At 47.4% G+C, this 16,559-nt stretch overlaps 1 protein-coding gene across 2 annotated transcripts in view; it reads right to left on the reverse strand.

The window, feature by feature from the left end:
* Window positions 1-14,812, reverse strand: part of Col15a1 (collagen type XV alpha 1 chain) — a 105,834-nt gene extending 91,022 nt beyond the window's left edge. The window contains exons 1-2 of one of the 2 annotated variants that reach the window (XM_034502627.2): window positions 14,660-14,811; window positions 14,488-14,576 (exon numbers count right to left, since the gene is read on the reverse strand). In XM_034502627.2, the coding sequence (XP_034358518.2) occupies window positions 14,488-14,576; window positions 14,660-14,670 (100 nt within the window). In that variant the 5' untranslated portion in view covers window positions 14,671-14,811. Of the gene's footprint in view, window positions 1-14,487; window positions 14,577-14,659 lie in introns of both variants that reach the window. The other variant, XM_076935002.1, reaches the window with a different exon arrangement.
* Between the last annotated feature and the right edge of the window lie 1,747 nt (window positions 14,813-16,559).

Raw genomic sequence — 16,559 nt, forward strand, 5'->3', positions numbered from 1 at the left:
TCACAACTATTTCTGTCTGCCCATCTTTGCTTAGTGGACTCAACTCTCCCACATCTAATTACAGTTGTTGCTCTCCCTGTCCCTATGGCTCGACAACCCTAACCTCCAAAGGTGAGTGGCACTGACCTGGCTTTCTCCAGGTCCTTGGTGAAATGGACTTACAGGTGAATTCTGTCCCCTAACGGAGTGAACCAACATGGAATGAAGCCACATGAGGGTTTACTTGTGACTCTGGGCTTGGGCCTCGGCCTTGTGACCTATAAGGATGTCAGTTCAGCATCCAGCAGCTGCTCAGGCCGTAGCGCCTTCAGCAGTCTTTCCTCCCTCCCAGTTGTCTAAAACAAGGCTCTGGGGTGGGCACTGTGAGTCCCAGCTGACAGACTTCCTGGTGCCAGCATCTCTCACCTGGCAAGTGGCTTTACATAAAAAAGGGGATTGCTCCCCCACCACCTTGTCTAATCCTGCCTGGGAATCAGAAACTACCAGGCTTATAAGAAGAGACCCTCACTGCTGACACACATGCCCTTATTGCCTCCCTTCAGAACCCCACCATGCTGTTACCTGTCTGTCCATGACATTAACAAGTGCTCTAATGAATGCCACACTCATCAGCTTGTGCCTGTCCCTCTCACATCCACTCTGTTAGACTATTCACCCTTTATTGAGTGTTTACCACATGCACTGTGCTGAGCTGGGGTGGGGCATCACTGCATTTACTGATCACAAGTAGCCTGACATGTGTCCTATCCTTACCCCTCCTGTTACAGAGGGAGAAACTGAGGTTTGGAGAGATTAAGAAGCCATCCAAGGTCATCAACTGTTAACTTGTGGAGCCTGAAACTAAACCAGCTCTGCCAGGCTTGCACACGCCCCACAGAGCCCTGTGGATCACACTTTGGCATCAAATGCATTGTCTAGGGGCATCTAAAGCCCAAAGCCTGATGCTGTTGATCTGGAGAAGGACCCTGCATCCCTAACTATCTCAGTAATACTCATGCAGCTGGCTCAGGGACTGCCACAGTTCATGGAGCAAGTCTATGGAAAACATAAGACTTGTAAGGATGAGAAGGAGCCTGCCTGCAATCTCAGACCAGCAAGGAGTTCAGCAGGGCTGGAGCCAGAAGCCAGGAGAGATGGGAGAGGAGAGGGTTTGGCTATAGCCCAAGCAGTGTAGAGTTCCCTGCTGTAATGGAAAGTATAGAAGGATTTGAAGAAGGGACACGATAGGACATGCGCTTTGGACAAGCCTCTTTGATTGCACAGAGGTAAACCAGAGGTCAGAGAGAGGCAATGCCTCACTGTTAGAGAGACATGACCCCAAGGGTGGCAAGGCGGTGGAAGACAGTAATGGCAGGCAGCAGATGCCACACAGGCAGAATTCATGTCATTCAAACACAGCCATGAGTCTCCTTCCAATGCTAAGAGTGCTCCAGTTGCCTCTAGGCAGAGCCACAGCTGGCAGCAGGTGTGAGCTCCCATCCCAACAGTCTTAATAGAACCAACCACCCCTAGAAACATCCCCAGTAATCACTCTTTCCCATCCAGCCACAAAGCTCCATCTCAGCCAGCTTTCCCCTACCTTAGCAGATAAAAGTGTCTGCATACACAGGGTGAACTGGACTTGGCCAGGCCTAGACCCAAATAACTAGACCAAGAAGCCAGCGTTGCTGGGCATCACAGAGTAGAGAAGATGAAGACATTCAGCTGCAAATGTGATAGCAGTTCACATATGCAAATATTAAACCAATAAAACCAATCGTGTTTTTCAACCAGGAAACTTGAACCCCAAAAGGGGTCGGGAGACTCTGAAATGAGCCATGAGCTAGAGTCACTTAACCTGAAATAAAATTAGAAAATTTGTCACATGGAAAAACTGTGCAGGGAGAAATGATTCCTTTCTCCCTGTACTTTCTGCAGGAGAATGAGTAATTTGGCATTTTGACTCGGCGGCCAGAGCAGCTGAAGTCTCTGTTTGGTACCAAATATACACAGTTGTTCGGCAGATTTGAGCCCTGTTCATGAATGGACCGTCAGTGAGAGAGGACGTGTTTAGGACCAGACAGCCGGGCTGGGTCCTGCTCAATCACATCGATGTCCTCATTTGTCACATTTGGGCCAAACCGAACACAGACATGCTAAAATGTTCTTGCTGATGGTACTGCAGAATTCACCTAGTCTGACCTCCTGGTTTCCCAGATCGGAAAAGTGAGACCCAGGGATATATAGAAACTTGCCTGGGCAGAGAAAGAACAAGAGAATGCCAACACAGGCGCTGGCTGGTCTCTGCTACAACCTTCCTCCTGGCCATAGCTGCCTCCTGACCGTGGTGAGCTTGAGGGGCTTGGGGTTCCCTAGTTGGCACTAACCTGGGGCAAAGTTGCACAAAGAACTCCTTCAACAAGGGCAGGTAGCCCAAGGTCAGCCCTCAGGCCAGGCACAATGCTAAGTGCTTTGCTCTCTTCACCCTGTTCTCATGCCTTCAGAACTCGAGGTGGAACTCCCCAAGGATTCAGAGCAAAGGTCTGAGAGACCAGGCCAGAGCAGCACTTAGTAGGTCCACAGAGGGAGCAGGAATAATTATTGTAGTCACTGCCTAGTCCTGCTTTTATCAGTCGCCATGAACTCAGTGCCTCAGATCAGCGAAGACCTAGCTGGACATTAGAGAGCCAACAGGTCTTGCTGTAATAAGGGAACAAAGACGGATTTTTCTAGAAGCTTCCAGGGGAAAATCTGTGCCCTTGCTGGGTCCAGCCAGTTCAGGATGCCCACATTCTTTCCTTGGCTTGTGACTCACTGCTCAAGTCACCCTCACACCACTCCAGCCTCCCTTTACTTCTACGTCTCTCTTCCACTCAAGGACCTTGTGGATGTACTCAGTCCAACCAGATAATCCAGGGTGGTGTCTCTTCACCTGTAACCTTAATTCTTCTTTGCCACGCCACACTGCCTGATACAGGACTACGGTTGGATATAGACTCCTTTGGAAGACTGCTACTCTGCCTATTATAGTGATTATCACGGGAAAGATTTTAGTCAGGGCCAATATAGTCAGACACAACAATAATAATAATTGATAAGCTCTACCATGAGATCATTAAAATGAAGATTCTGACTTACTGGGTTCCAAAAGGCAGGGACTTTGACATTTTATGTCCCCAGGTGATGCTGGTTCACAGACCACCAAAGAACAGAAAGATGCTAGAAGATTGTAAAGACTGCATTGTAGAGAGGAACACCAGGCTAGATACTGGAGATGGAGCAGATCTGGGTGCTCCTGTTGAGCTAAGATTCAACTCTCTCCCACCATAGGGCTATTGGGAGAGTTGGGTGTGTTTTACAGACACACACACACACACACACACACACACACGCCAATTTACAATGTATTTATGTGTACACTATGCATACCTAAAAGCCAGACACACATGGTCATTTAATATATAGAAGCTTATATACGCATATAATTTATATATGAAACACAGATGCATATAGACACTTAATATGCATATAATTTCTATATATAACATACAATTACATGTATCTATAGTTGATAAATATAAACTGCACAGATGTAATATATAATTATAGTTGGTAAATATGAAACATGCACATTTCTATAACCAAAATGTATATTTAAACCGTAGAAATTCATCAAACCCCTCCCCTCAAGGCTCAGAAGATGCAGAAAGATTGTAAGAGCCAGAGATGGTTGATGAATCCAAGAAAGCGGTGTCTTCTAGACACAACAGGATTGATGCGCATATGAACTTACAGAGCCTGTGGCAGCACACACACACACACACACACACACACACACACACACACACACGGCCTGTAGAGATTCAAACCAGACAAACTCCCAGCACTGAGAAGGGGAAGTGACACGAAGTGTCACTCCTAGTCTGGAAGTTACTTACAATCCATATCTGCTGAGAAAAGGCCTAGTCTGTTTTCTCCAGTGGAGAGTCACTGGATATAACAACCATAGGCTAGGGCAGGCCCATACCCAGAGCGGCTGGCCAATGCAAACAAGACAAAACAAAACAAAACAAACAAACAAACAACAACAACAAAAAAACCTCTGCTGGGGATAGAGAAGCAGATGGCACTGACCACATCACAAGGCGCTGGGTTGTTTTGTGTTTGTTTTGTTGGCTTCCTTTTACTTTTGATTTTCACTTGTTTTGGTTTCTTTGGTGAGAGAGAGAGAGAGAGAGAGAGAGAGAGAGAGAGAGAGAGAGAGAGAAACACACAGAGAGAAACAGAGAGAAACAGAGAGAAAAACATAAAGTTGGGGTGGACATGGAGTTGAGAGTCTGAGTTGGTGGGGATGTGTATTGTATGACAAATTTTAATAAAAATGTGTAGAAAGTACTATAAGCTTATCTGTGTCCTGGACTGTGCAAAGCCTCTAAGCCCCAGAGCACTGACCTAGAAGCCGGAAGGCTCTGTTGAAGATGTGGGTCTGTTTTCAATTTGCATCATGACCTCCAACTAGCTGAGCTAGTCACTGTACTTCTCTGGACTGGACAAAAGCAGCTGCAAGCCTGTGTGACTGAAGGCGGAGACACAGAGGGAGGCGGAGAAGCACAGGGTACGGATGAAGTGGTTACTCATCAGCTGGATCTTGGCATCTCGCTTCCAGTGGATGGAACAGTTATAATTTCCCAGCATGGAAAAGCAAACAGGGATTGTTCTTCAGGAAACACCATCTTGTTTAGCCCAGGCTGGTCTCAGACTCACCACGTAGCTGAGGAGGAGCTTGAACTTCTGTTGAGTGCAACCACCGTGTGGTTTACGCTGACTGGGGATTGAACCAAGAGTTTTGTGTGCACTCCTCTGACACTTGTCTACATTTCCAGCCCGCAAACACACTCTTCCTGACTTACCTACATTGTAAGCCCTGCTTTCAACTCCTTCCCACCTCCTACAACCAGAATGAGTGTCTGAGTAGCCTCTGGCTCACAGATGTTCATGTCATAGGACTTACGGTGCTGGGGTTTCTCTGGGATCACCTCAGCCCCAGGCTTTGAAGATTCATTCCTCAATGAGTTCAAGTGTGGCCTTTGGATGCCATGGCTTATGCTGGGAAAACAGGTAAGTAAAAAAAGAAGAAGAATAGAAAAGAAAACAAGGCCTTACCTCCAAAGAACCCACAGTGAGGCAGAAGGGGGTTAAGGAAGCATTGAGCTCTGCCATCAGTCACAGGCTCCTGACTCATTTCTAATCCTGTCCCAGCTTACAGATGAGAAAGACTGAAATTCATCAGTCAAAAGGAAGCAGCAGAGCTAAGATTTGAACTCAGAATCCTGGAGACCAGAGGCATGAACCACACATCCTAAATCCCTTCCTGGGTACCAGCTCTGCTACCTGGGTTGTGGTCAAATATAGACTCTATCTGGGACTCAGGACCATCCTTCTAAAAGAAGAACTGGAGGATTTGGCTTTGGGTGAGCATGAGTGTGCATGGTGTGTGTGTGTGTGCATGTGTATGTGTGTACGTGGTTGCTGTTTTAAGACAGGATCTCACTATGTAGCCTAGGCTGGTCTTGAACTCCTGGTAAATTCTCCTGCCTCAATATGAAAGTTCAGGGATCGTAGGTGGGAGCTGTCATGCCCAGCTTGGATTGGTTGTTATTAACACTGCTGCTCCTTAGCGTTGGCTGAACTGGACGCTCTTAAAACCCACTGGTGGCTGGACCTCAGCTTGGATAAAGGAGAGCACCTGTGGACAGTGATTCTTTTAGAATCTCTAAGGTGTTTCTAGGGGGTTATAGATACCAAGTTTGTGACCTGAACATTTGCATTCCAATTTTCTGACAAAATCCTTTCTAGCATTTACCACAAGGCACTGCAAAGATGGGTGAATAGATGGAGAAGAGGAACCCCATCTCCATTTGGCTAAGGCAGGAGCACGGGGAAGCATGCAGACCCTGGCGGGAGCATGGCAGGGGATAGCATGCAGACCCTGGCCCCTTGGCTGTCACTATTTTCTCATTTAGGTTTGAAGAGGCAACAGCCCAGGTCAAGGCGGGAGGCAGAGGCTTTCTCGCTGGCTGTGGCCTGACTGTAAACTACCATGGTCTGGCCAGAGACCACAACAAAGCCTCCAAGGATTTGTTTTAGAAATTTGTGGTCACTAATAATCACGGTAGTCATCAAACAGAGATGATATTGCGGTCACCACAGCAGGATTTACAATGAGTCAGCAGCAGGGGCTGGAGGCCTACACGAGAATGAGCTTAATTGTGGTTCTACACCGTGCAATGCTGGTTCAATCACTAAGACGATCAGGGAACGTTCAATGCTCCTGAGGAAGCATCTAGATGATTACTGAGGGATGAGAGCAACCAACAACATACTCTATTCTCTAACACATGGGCCTAGTCACATGACCTAGTCACATGAGGGTAACAGTTGTGAAAGAGAGTGGGGACGTGTGAGCAGGCTTTCTTTATTGCTGAGTCACAGTCACAAGACAGCATGTGATCTTCATTATTTTAAAAAACAACCTGTAGGGTATGGTGGTGCAGGCCTTTAATCCAGCACTTGGATGCAGAGGCAGGGGGATTTCTGAGAGCTCGAGGCCAACTTGGTCCAAAAAGTGAGTCCAGGACACCTAGGATTCTGTTATACAGAAAGGCTATCTTGAAAAACCAAAACCAAACCAAAACCAAAAAATTCTTTTGTTTTTTTTTTTGTTTGTTTTCAGTTTTGTTTGTTTGTTTTTTGTTTTTATTTGGCTCCAGGCTTTTGTTAGTGACTATGTATCACTTCAATTACTTTTTTATGGTATTTATAAAAACAATCTTCTTTCCTACAGGCTGACTATTGAACACTGTAGTATATCCAATTCCAGTGCTGGAGAGGTGGAGACAGAAGGATTCCTAGACTCCTTGGCCAGTTAGCATCGCCTGCTTGGTGACTTCAGGGCAGTAAGATACCCTGTCTGCTTCTAACGAAACAAATACAAAAGATAGAAATGGCACCTGGGGTTGATACCCAAGGTTGTCCTTTGATCTCCACACACACACACACACACACACACACATAGTTTATACTTCTCTATTTTCCCCATTTTCAGTGGATGTCCCTAGTTTAGTAGTGCACAAGCTTTCTGTCAGCCTATGGGGACGTTCAGAACAAGCCTCCAGCACACAAGCCACCTGTCATACTCAAGCCTCCACTTCTGTCTTGTGGGTCTCTCCAAGGAGGGACAGAGAATCTGCCTCTCTAACTACCTCACCTCCACTCCAGAGAGCCCTGAAAGAACAGGACATCCAGGAATTAGGGGAGGAGACAGATGTCTCTACAAGTAGCCACAATAGAAGGGCAGGCCATCTGAAGACATTGTCAGGAGATCCTTTGGGGAGGGAGCTAGTTTAAAGAGAATACAGGTGAGAGACTTTTCAGCCGGCCTTTCGTTGAGACCCTCATCAACAGGAATCCACAACTGCCACCTGCAAGCCAGTCTCCAGCCAAGCTTCCCAAGCCCAGAAAGGTGCTCCCTAAATCCTAAAGATGGGGTCCTGGTCCCTTAAGAATAGTCCTTTCAGAACAGTTTTTTTTTTTTCTTCTTTTTTTGTCCTCATGTCACCAGGGATACAAAAACAGACTAAAGGGGATTAGGATGGGTTGGGTTGAGTTTGTTGAGTTGGGTTGGGGTGAGTTAGTCTGAGTTGAGTCGTACTGAGTTGAATACAGTTGTGTTGGCTTGACCTACACTGAGTTAAGTTGGATGGTACTGAATTAGATGACATTAAATAGGGTTGAAAAGACTTGAACTGAATTTGGGTTGGACTGAATTGGGTTGAATTGAACTTGGTTGGAATGGTTTGGGTTGGGCTGAATTGAGTTGAATTGAATTTGGTTGGATTGGTTTGGGTTGGGCTGAACTGGGTTGAATTGAATTTGGTTGGTTGGGTTGAGTTGGGCTGAGTTGGGACCAGTTGTGCCATGCTGGTTCTGTTGGATTAAAGAATTGGTTAGTTTTGTTGGATGGGGTTGGGTTGGGTTTAGTTGAGTAGAACTGAGTAATTTCTGCTGGAGGAGTCATGTGGGCTGTACTCACTGGATTCCACTGGCATCGTTATCACCTCGTTATATTTTGCTCAGGAATGGGTCTGGACCATCTTGTAGGTTCTACTTCTACCCTAGACTGCTCATCCTTTCATTAATGAGGAGCAGAATTTGGTCAGCTAGTAAACCTGACTCCTCTGAAGAAGACCTCTGACACCATCTCTGTTTTTCTGGGCTCAGTTAACAGCAGCGGCCCCGACCCCTCAGTAACACGCTTCAGCTACAAAGCCCTGCACTTGTACATTCTCCTCAGCCATTGATGTCTCTCACTGAATCACGCAAGATTGTCTGCCTTTGTCCACCCTCACTTACCCACACCAGTGTACTCCAGGAGTCCAATCATTTTCTGAGGTGATGATCTAACAACCAACCTACTAAAGAATTCATGGCTTGGACCATTGAGATGGCTCCAGGGTAAAGGTGCTTGTTCCCAAGCCTGATGGCTTGAGTTTCACCCCCCAGGACTCACATGATGGAAGGAGAACCAAGAAGGAAGCTATCTTCTGGTATCCAGATATGCTCTGTGGCATGTGCGCGAGCACGCACACACACACACAATCAACCAATCAATAAATTGATAAATAAATAAATGGTTTTTAGAAAAGGAATCCATGTCTTAGTGAATAAACCTGGGTGACTTCCCTCACCTGGCTTTAAAACAACAACCACCAAAGCTATGTGGGTTTAAACACATACACACAAACACACACACATACACACACACACACACATGTACGTACATACATACATGCACACACACAGGCAGCACACATATGTTTTCTAATGAAAGTAAAGAGTAATACAGAGATTAAAGAATTAAATGTATGTTGTTAAATTTTTAAAAAGTATATAATGAAACAACACAATGAGGCAACAACTCACATTCTGTGACTTAGGAATCCTGGCTCCCACATAGAATAAAACTGACTTCAGCTTACACCTTCATCTTTGGCCCATTTCAAATGGACTAGGTGGTAGCCATCAAAGTTAAACTCAGATATTTAGCCAGAAGAGGAAAGATGACTGTTCTGCCCTTGACTACAGTGGCCATCAGAAATAAGAGGATAGATGAGCCAGCAAATAAATGGGTCACCTAGCTCATATAATCAAATATGTCAAGGAGCAGGCTAACATGAGATCAAATCCCAGACAGCCAAGTTATGAAGTTACGGAATGAGACTGCAAGTCCCTTAGAGTTCTCTGACTACTCAGTCACTCTACAGTTGGCAGGGCAATGGAGGTTTGACATGGCTTATGTACCATGGAAGACATGGTAAGATATTATACTAGATGAAAGTCAGACATGTTCTCTCCTACCTTGATTTATTAAAAAGTCCAACTAGGTATCTATTTGTGCCAGGCCTGTGTTAGATTCTGGGGCTCAGAGTTGGACAAGGCCCAGGCCTGTCACATGGCTCTTCCTGTGGAACAGGGGATAACAGTCACCATACAGTCTGAGTTCCCTGTCACTGAGAGGCACCCCAGAAGCTTGGACAGAGAGGGGCTACTCCCAGGGCACCATCCTAAGGGAAGATGGGATTGCCAGACAAAGAGGAACAGAAGCATGTTTAAAAAGGGATTGTCTGGGTAAAGAGAAAGATGTTGGCATCAAATGTCTCCTTCATAAACCTATAGCTGTCCACCATGAGTCTAAGCCAATGGGTTCTGTGTTTGTTGAGAAGGTGGGGCCCTCAAGCAAGAAACAAAAGTGCATCTTATTTACAGTCGGGGCAAGTAAACCAGAGAGTGGCATGATTAAGTTTCTGTCTAAGAAAGATCCTTCTACATATAAAAAAATCCACCTCATTCTGTTCTCAGGTGGACAAGTCCACTCTATGTCACTTAGACACTCCACAGTCGGGTTCCACACCATGTCACTCACTCACACCACAGTGCAGTTCTGTTCTACATCACTCAGGTGACCATAGTGTGTGCTTGTAACACCAGAACTGGACAGGTGGAGGCAGGAAGGTCCCTAGGGCTAGCTGGAGAGGCAGTCTACACTAATAGGTGAGAAACCTTGTCTTAAAAAACAAGGTGATAGTGTGCACACACATACACACGCTCACACTCAAATACAAGCAAACTCACACACGGGCAGAGAAGAGAAATACATATACACAAGTAAGGAAAATATAAATAAAGACTTCATTAGGATTCTAAGTGGTACCTCTTAGAAATGTCATTAAATGCAGTGATGAGGCCAGATGCTGGCCAGGATCTAAGGATGGGGACTCCCATTTCCCGATGCCCACAGCAGAGGAAGGCATGTCAGCAGTACCTGCCTATGTGGAGGATATTCACCCCTGTGACCCTGTACCACATTTAAGTAGGAACTAAAGGAAAGGCCTAGACATGTGTCCTGAGATGCACATGAGAACAGTCATACCCCACGGCCAGATTCCACAGGTACATGACAACCCACGTGCTGTTGGAGAAAAACTAGAAACTCACAGTAAGATAGTCACAGAGGGGACTATTATACCACAGAGAAAATAAACTATTTGCCTCATGTATGAATCTCAAAACCTTAACATTCAAAGAAAATTAGAAACAGAAAAATACATCCCTCTTGAAAAGGCTCAAAGTCAAGAAAAGATAGAGCCCAGGGATTTAGGGATGTGTGTTTAGGTTGTCTTCTTTTTTCAATGAACAGAATTGACAACTATAAAAGTCTAGGTGACAATTACCCCTGAGAGATAGGGAACCCCACCCCTAACCAGGGCAGGGTGCTCTGCTTCCTGCTCTGTTTCTGTTGGGCTGGACTTTCAAGGCTCATTCTTCTGAGTGGAGGTGTCCCCTCAGGAGAAAGCACAGGAAGCAGATGACTTGCACACACTAGTGCTTTATTAACAGACATAACAGCACCTGCTCCAGCAACAGCGCTCACCCTCCAAGACAGCAGCCATTCCCGCCCAGCTATTTCACTGGGAGAGGAACCTGCTGTGCTGGCCAGCAGCCCAGCCCTGGTCACTCAGAGACACAAGGGGCATCGAGGGCTGATGCAGGAGGAGAGTGAGCGCCCTCAGGATGAGGTAAATATGGAGTGAGATGTGACCTTTTTTTTCTACCTGTGAACTCGGAGCCCCTGGGGGGGAAATCTGGGCCTGGCTCCTTCCTATCCTCCTGGAGGAGACCTGGCTGACTGAATACTCAATCTGTTTGCTGAACCAAATATCATAAGTCTCAAGCTGGGTAAATCCATTTTATTTCCCAGTGTTCAAAACTAGAAGAAATACAGAGCTGAGCAATCTTGCCATCCCATCTCATGGATGGGAAAATAGAAGCTTGGAAGGAGAATTTGGTCATCTCAGCTTACAGAAAGAACGGGTCCATGATGAAGCCTGGGTTTTCCAATCCTCAAAACTGGATCATGAAGGGGCAAGTGGGAAGCTTACAAAGATCTACTTTGTAGTAAATCCACACTATCTGAAGATTACTGTGCGCCTGTGTTCCATCCCCACCGTAGGAGCTTTGCCCGCAGTGGCATTCAGGGACAGCATAGACAATAAAGCTGAAGACCCAGAGGAGAACCCAGGACTCAGAACAGCCTTCTGAGGCAGCCAGTGCTTGACAGGGCTGGCAGCCTGTAAGTGGTCACCATGTCCAGGCTCTATGTCAGGCTTATTGGGAACCAGACAAGAAGTTTCACCTGAGACTGGGTGTCTGCGAAGTGCATTGTTTCTGTTGTTCTAAGCAGCTTTGCTGGGGTCTGATCTAAAGGCAGTTACATGAGTCAATGCATCAGTGTGGCATCACAGCCGCCTCAGTCCAGTCTTGGATCATTCCTTCCGAAGGGCCCAATGGCCCATTTTAGTCACCCCTCATCTTTTCCCTAGGCCTAAGCAATTAAAGATGCCTTCCACATCTGTAGTTTTTTCCCTCTTAGAAATTTTGTTTAAGTAGGCTTGGGTTGGTTGGGCTCTGGTAACTCTCGGGTTTTTATCTGGCCGCCTTCACTTACCATGTTGTAGCATGGATCGGTGCTTCCGCCCTTTTTATCATTGAATAGTATTTCACGGAATGGATATACCATGATTTATTTATTTGCCTAGCAATTGATGACCTGATTTGTTCCTATATTTTGCCATCATGTATAATGATGGCATTATGAACGGTTACATAAGAGTTTTGAGTGGGCATATGGGTTTTTTTTCCACTTGAATAGACATTAAAGGACTAGAGTCACTAGATGGTGGTGCAATCAATATTTAGTATCTAAGAAGCTGCCTAACTACTGGGAAAATGAAACAAGCTTAAACATTTAGTTTAGTGGTCAAGAGCATAAATTCTTCCAGTTGGACTTCCACCAATGAAGGCCATGTGCCCATGGACAAATGACCTTGCCTTGGTGTTGTTGTCTGTAAAGCTGCATCTATGGGGCTGGTGTGAACTCTGAAGATTCCTATAAAGCTATAAGAGGAGGAGGTTCATTGAAATATAGTTCAGCTAAGTAGCCCAGGCCAGCCTTGAACTTCTAATGCTCTTGCTTTAGCATTCCAAATGCTGGGATTACAAACACGTGCCATCATGTTCAGCATGGTCTTTTTTCTCTTCCTTCCTTCCTTCCTTCCTTCCTTCCTTCCTTCCTTCCTTCCTTTCTTCCTCCTTTCCTTCCTTTCTTCTTCCTTTTCTTCCTTTCTTCCTTCCTATTTTCTAACAACCAGTTGGACAATGACCCTGTGGAGGGATGTCCCCCAGAGCCCACAGACTTGCAGGCTACCGCAGATCTACCTTGGAACAACTGAATGGTTTTAGGATAATTGCATGGCCCTCCTGGGCCTCCTCTCTTAGGAAGGAGATGACCCAAAGCACAGCAGGGTATAAGAGCTTTGGAGGTGCACCAGGTTCCTGTCATGAGGAGGACACTCCCTGTTCAGCATTCACCAGGGACTGGGGGACCTTAAGGCCATCTCTGTCTGGTTGACAGCAAAGTCTCTGGAGTAAGGGTACCTGGATTAAATCCTACTCTAGACACTTAGAATGCTATGGCTTGGGTTCAGTGTGCTCAGAATAGGGTATCTTTAGTCCTTAGTCTCCAGCTTCTGAGATGGTGACTGAGATGGGAACCCATTCAGACCCCATCCGATGCAGGGTTGGGTGAGAATTAGCCATGTAAACTGCATGCAAGGTCTGTACAGCTCAGGGCTCCAGGAGCCCTCTTCAGATCCCAAGGGGCATTGGATGTCAGTAGCTGCCCTCTGCCGCTGACTTGGCAAAGTCTTATGTCATATGGGAAATTGCAAGGTTTCCACACTGGCCATCCTTGGGAGAAGCCAAAACTGTGCTCCAACTGCCCTTTGATCTGCAAGAAACACCAAGCTGGGCGCCCTGGCAGAAAAAGCTATCATTGCATCTGTGTCTCACCCCCTTGCAGACCACAGGCAGAGTGGTGCCAGGCGTTTTCAAGTACCCTCGGAGTTAAACCAGATCACCAATCCCAGCCCATCTTCCTCTGGGGACTGTATGATGCTTCTCAGCCTTCACTGCTTTCAACTGGGCTATGTGCTACTCCTCTAAGTCCAAAGGAGCGAGAGGCTGCTGTTCCAAAACCCTGGTTCTGCTAAGTGCATAATGCAAAGGCTGAGTAGGGGCAGGAAGCTGCCCAACTGGGGTTGAGTTCTGCCTTTCATAGTCTCCCAAACAGTGCTTTCCAACACAAGCATTCCTGCGAAGAGCAAGGTATCTTTCCGTCACTTATTTTCTGCCCGCTAAGTACCCAGAAGCACGGAAGGGACACTATTTCCCATCTGTCCGTTACACTTCTCAACCTTTCTGGGAACTATGAGGGTCTAGCTAATCCTTCTTCCCAGATGAGGAAACAGAGGGATGCAGAGTGAAAACAAGCATTGCCCACAGTCACCCAGCAGAGGCGCGAGTTACACCCAGTCAGCTCGACTTTAAGTCAGACCGGCTTTAACTCAACAGCTTCTGAGTCCTGGTCGGGGGAAACTGAGGCCCACAGAAGACAAAGAAGGACCACTTTCTCAGGCTTTTTCTGTCCCGCAGGGATGGAGACCTCTTGTGACTCAGGCTGAACTAAGTGTGCTAGCGACTCTCTTCTGTTATGTCAGGAACGACCAGGACATCAAGATATCCCTGCCGGTGACCGTGTTTCCCATAGACTGAATGTACACTGGACCTGCTCAACCCACAGCCCAGTGCGCAGGACCTCAGTGCGCTTTGGGATACTGTCCCCACTGGCAGTGTGGTGTCATTGTACAGCTAAAGCCCCTCTCTGCCGTCTCTAGGGAGCCGCGTCCTGTGTGCCTCAGCGCTCAGGAACCCGGGGGGCCGGGAGGACCCGAGGCAAGACGGCCCGTGCGCCACGCCAAGCAAGTACTCCCTTTTATGTCCAGGAATGAGGCGCCGCAGCACCCGGCGCGTAAAAGGGCGGCTGTGGCTTACCTGTCACGGCGCGCGTCTGCAGGACAGCAGAGAGCAGCGCGGAGATGATGGAGAGCAGCCACCTCGGGCGCCGGCCCTGCGGGGTTTTCCTGCAAGAAGCGGTGGCAGAGAAGGTGAGGCGGCAGCCTGGAGGCGAGGCCAAGGTGCAGGGGGCGCGGGGCGCGGGTCCTACCTGTGTGTCATGGTGCAGCCACCGGACCCCAGCTCCACTTCACCGGCGGAACAAAGGCTGCGCTCGGTGAAGACGGCGGGATCCCGGCTGCTGCCCGCGCCTGAGTCACCCGCGCTCTGAAACCCGACTCCGCCGCGCCCTGCTCTCCCCCACGCGCGGTGCCCCACCTCGCAGCCGGTCCCCACGCCCCCTTCTTCCCGCCACCCCAGAGCCTTATGTAACACGCGAGGAAAGCCCTGCATGCAGACAGAGCTCCACAACCCAGGGCCGGCTGGGATCGCTGGGGTTTCCTTACAGGACAGACTAGGCTATTGAGATTCAGAGGGGAGTGGCAGTGTCCCAAAGCCACACAGCTGAAGTTGCTCCTGGATGCTGTGCCACACCCAGCACGTCAGCCAGGATCCCGCTTGCATGCCCCAGAGTAGTGCTGTGGGGACGGAAGTCGTGCACAAAGCTAGGACTTTGAAGGACTCGTGGAATGTGCTCTGAACATTTTGGAATCCCGAAACCTTGACCAAGGGGCACACAGTCTTAAGAAACCTGATCTAGCCTCCTCCCGTCTGTCCCCAAGTTAATGATGAAGGAACTGAGATCCAGAGAAGGCAAGCAATTTACCAAGGTATCCACCCAGTGAGCCACACAAGGTCAATCAACATTGGAGAAAACAACAAAATCTCATCGTTGACCAGGACACATAGAATCAGGTGTGTTACCTGCCTGCTGGAGACAAGACGCCACTTAACTAACAAGCCACACAGAAGGCAGGATTGGGAGCTTAGCTCTTGGACATGCTATCCCCGGGAGCTCTTGCTGTTACTAACTGGTGCACTGCAGGAAACGTGGGGGTGAGGACACGTCCCTTCTCAGGACAGGAAGATAAGGCTCAAAATGGCCAGCACAGTAAAGTGCTCCCTGAGTGTCCTCCCTGCTGTTGGCACTTTGCTGATCACATCCCCAGACCACAAGGGACAAGAAGGCAGGATCATTGATAGGCTTTTAAGGGACTGAGGCACCAGGAGCCAGAAGGACTCCAAGGAACTAACCAGGAAGATGGGGGGCATTCTGAGGACACTGCCCATTTAAGGTGGCTTTACATCTGTTCACACTGTCTATGGATTTGAACTCCCGCACCCCTTTTGTGCCTTCTGTGATGGGCATAACACTTGTTACAAATTACTAACCATGGGGAATTGGCTTTCTTTGGTCTGGATTTCTCTATTACTTGCAAAATGCACCAGGCGTATCCGTAACTGACTTCCTGGATAGATTTACCTCAGAAGACTGTAGCACTCAAAGCTGTTCTGTTTGACAGTTAGAGCCAGCAGCTCTAAACTGGTGACCTGGGCCTCCATGTGATCCACAGATAAGTTTGGTTGGTGATAGCTTCCAAATTTAAAAAGTTAATAATAACCGTGTTTTATAATTATGAAATGTTTATTAAGATCCATATTTTGTAGGGCTGGAGGGAATAGCTCAGAGGTCAAAAGCATGTAGTTCCAGGCGCCCACATGAGTAGCCTACAATTATGAGCAACTCTAGTTCCTGGGGACCTAAGGCCCTCCTCTAGCCTCTGTGGGCATTCCTACATGCATATACATACAGACACACAAATATACATGCATGCAAACTGATAAACCTATCTTTAAAACCCAAATTTGTGTATTATTAAAATTCAGGTGGACCTGATGACATGGAACCTGCATTCTTGAGGCCAAATTTTATTGGAATTAAATCAGTTACGGCAATATTCTCCAGTTCACCACAGTTGCCACCATTTCCTGTTTCTTTCAACAAGACAAAGGATCAGTCCTACTTAATTCCACACTTGAAGTCTGTCTTTGCTCATAAGTCAGAGTGGAACTGGGTTGAGAGCTCACCACCCTGTTCCAAACGGGCAAAC

The sequence above is a fragment of the Arvicanthis niloticus genome, chromosome 5 (assembly GCF_011762505.2).
Source record: "Arvicanthis niloticus isolate mArvNil1 chromosome 5, mArvNil1.pat.X, whole genome shotgun sequence".
NCBI classification, from domain to species: Eukaryota; Metazoa; Chordata; class Mammalia; order Rodentia; family Muridae; genus Arvicanthis; species Arvicanthis niloticus.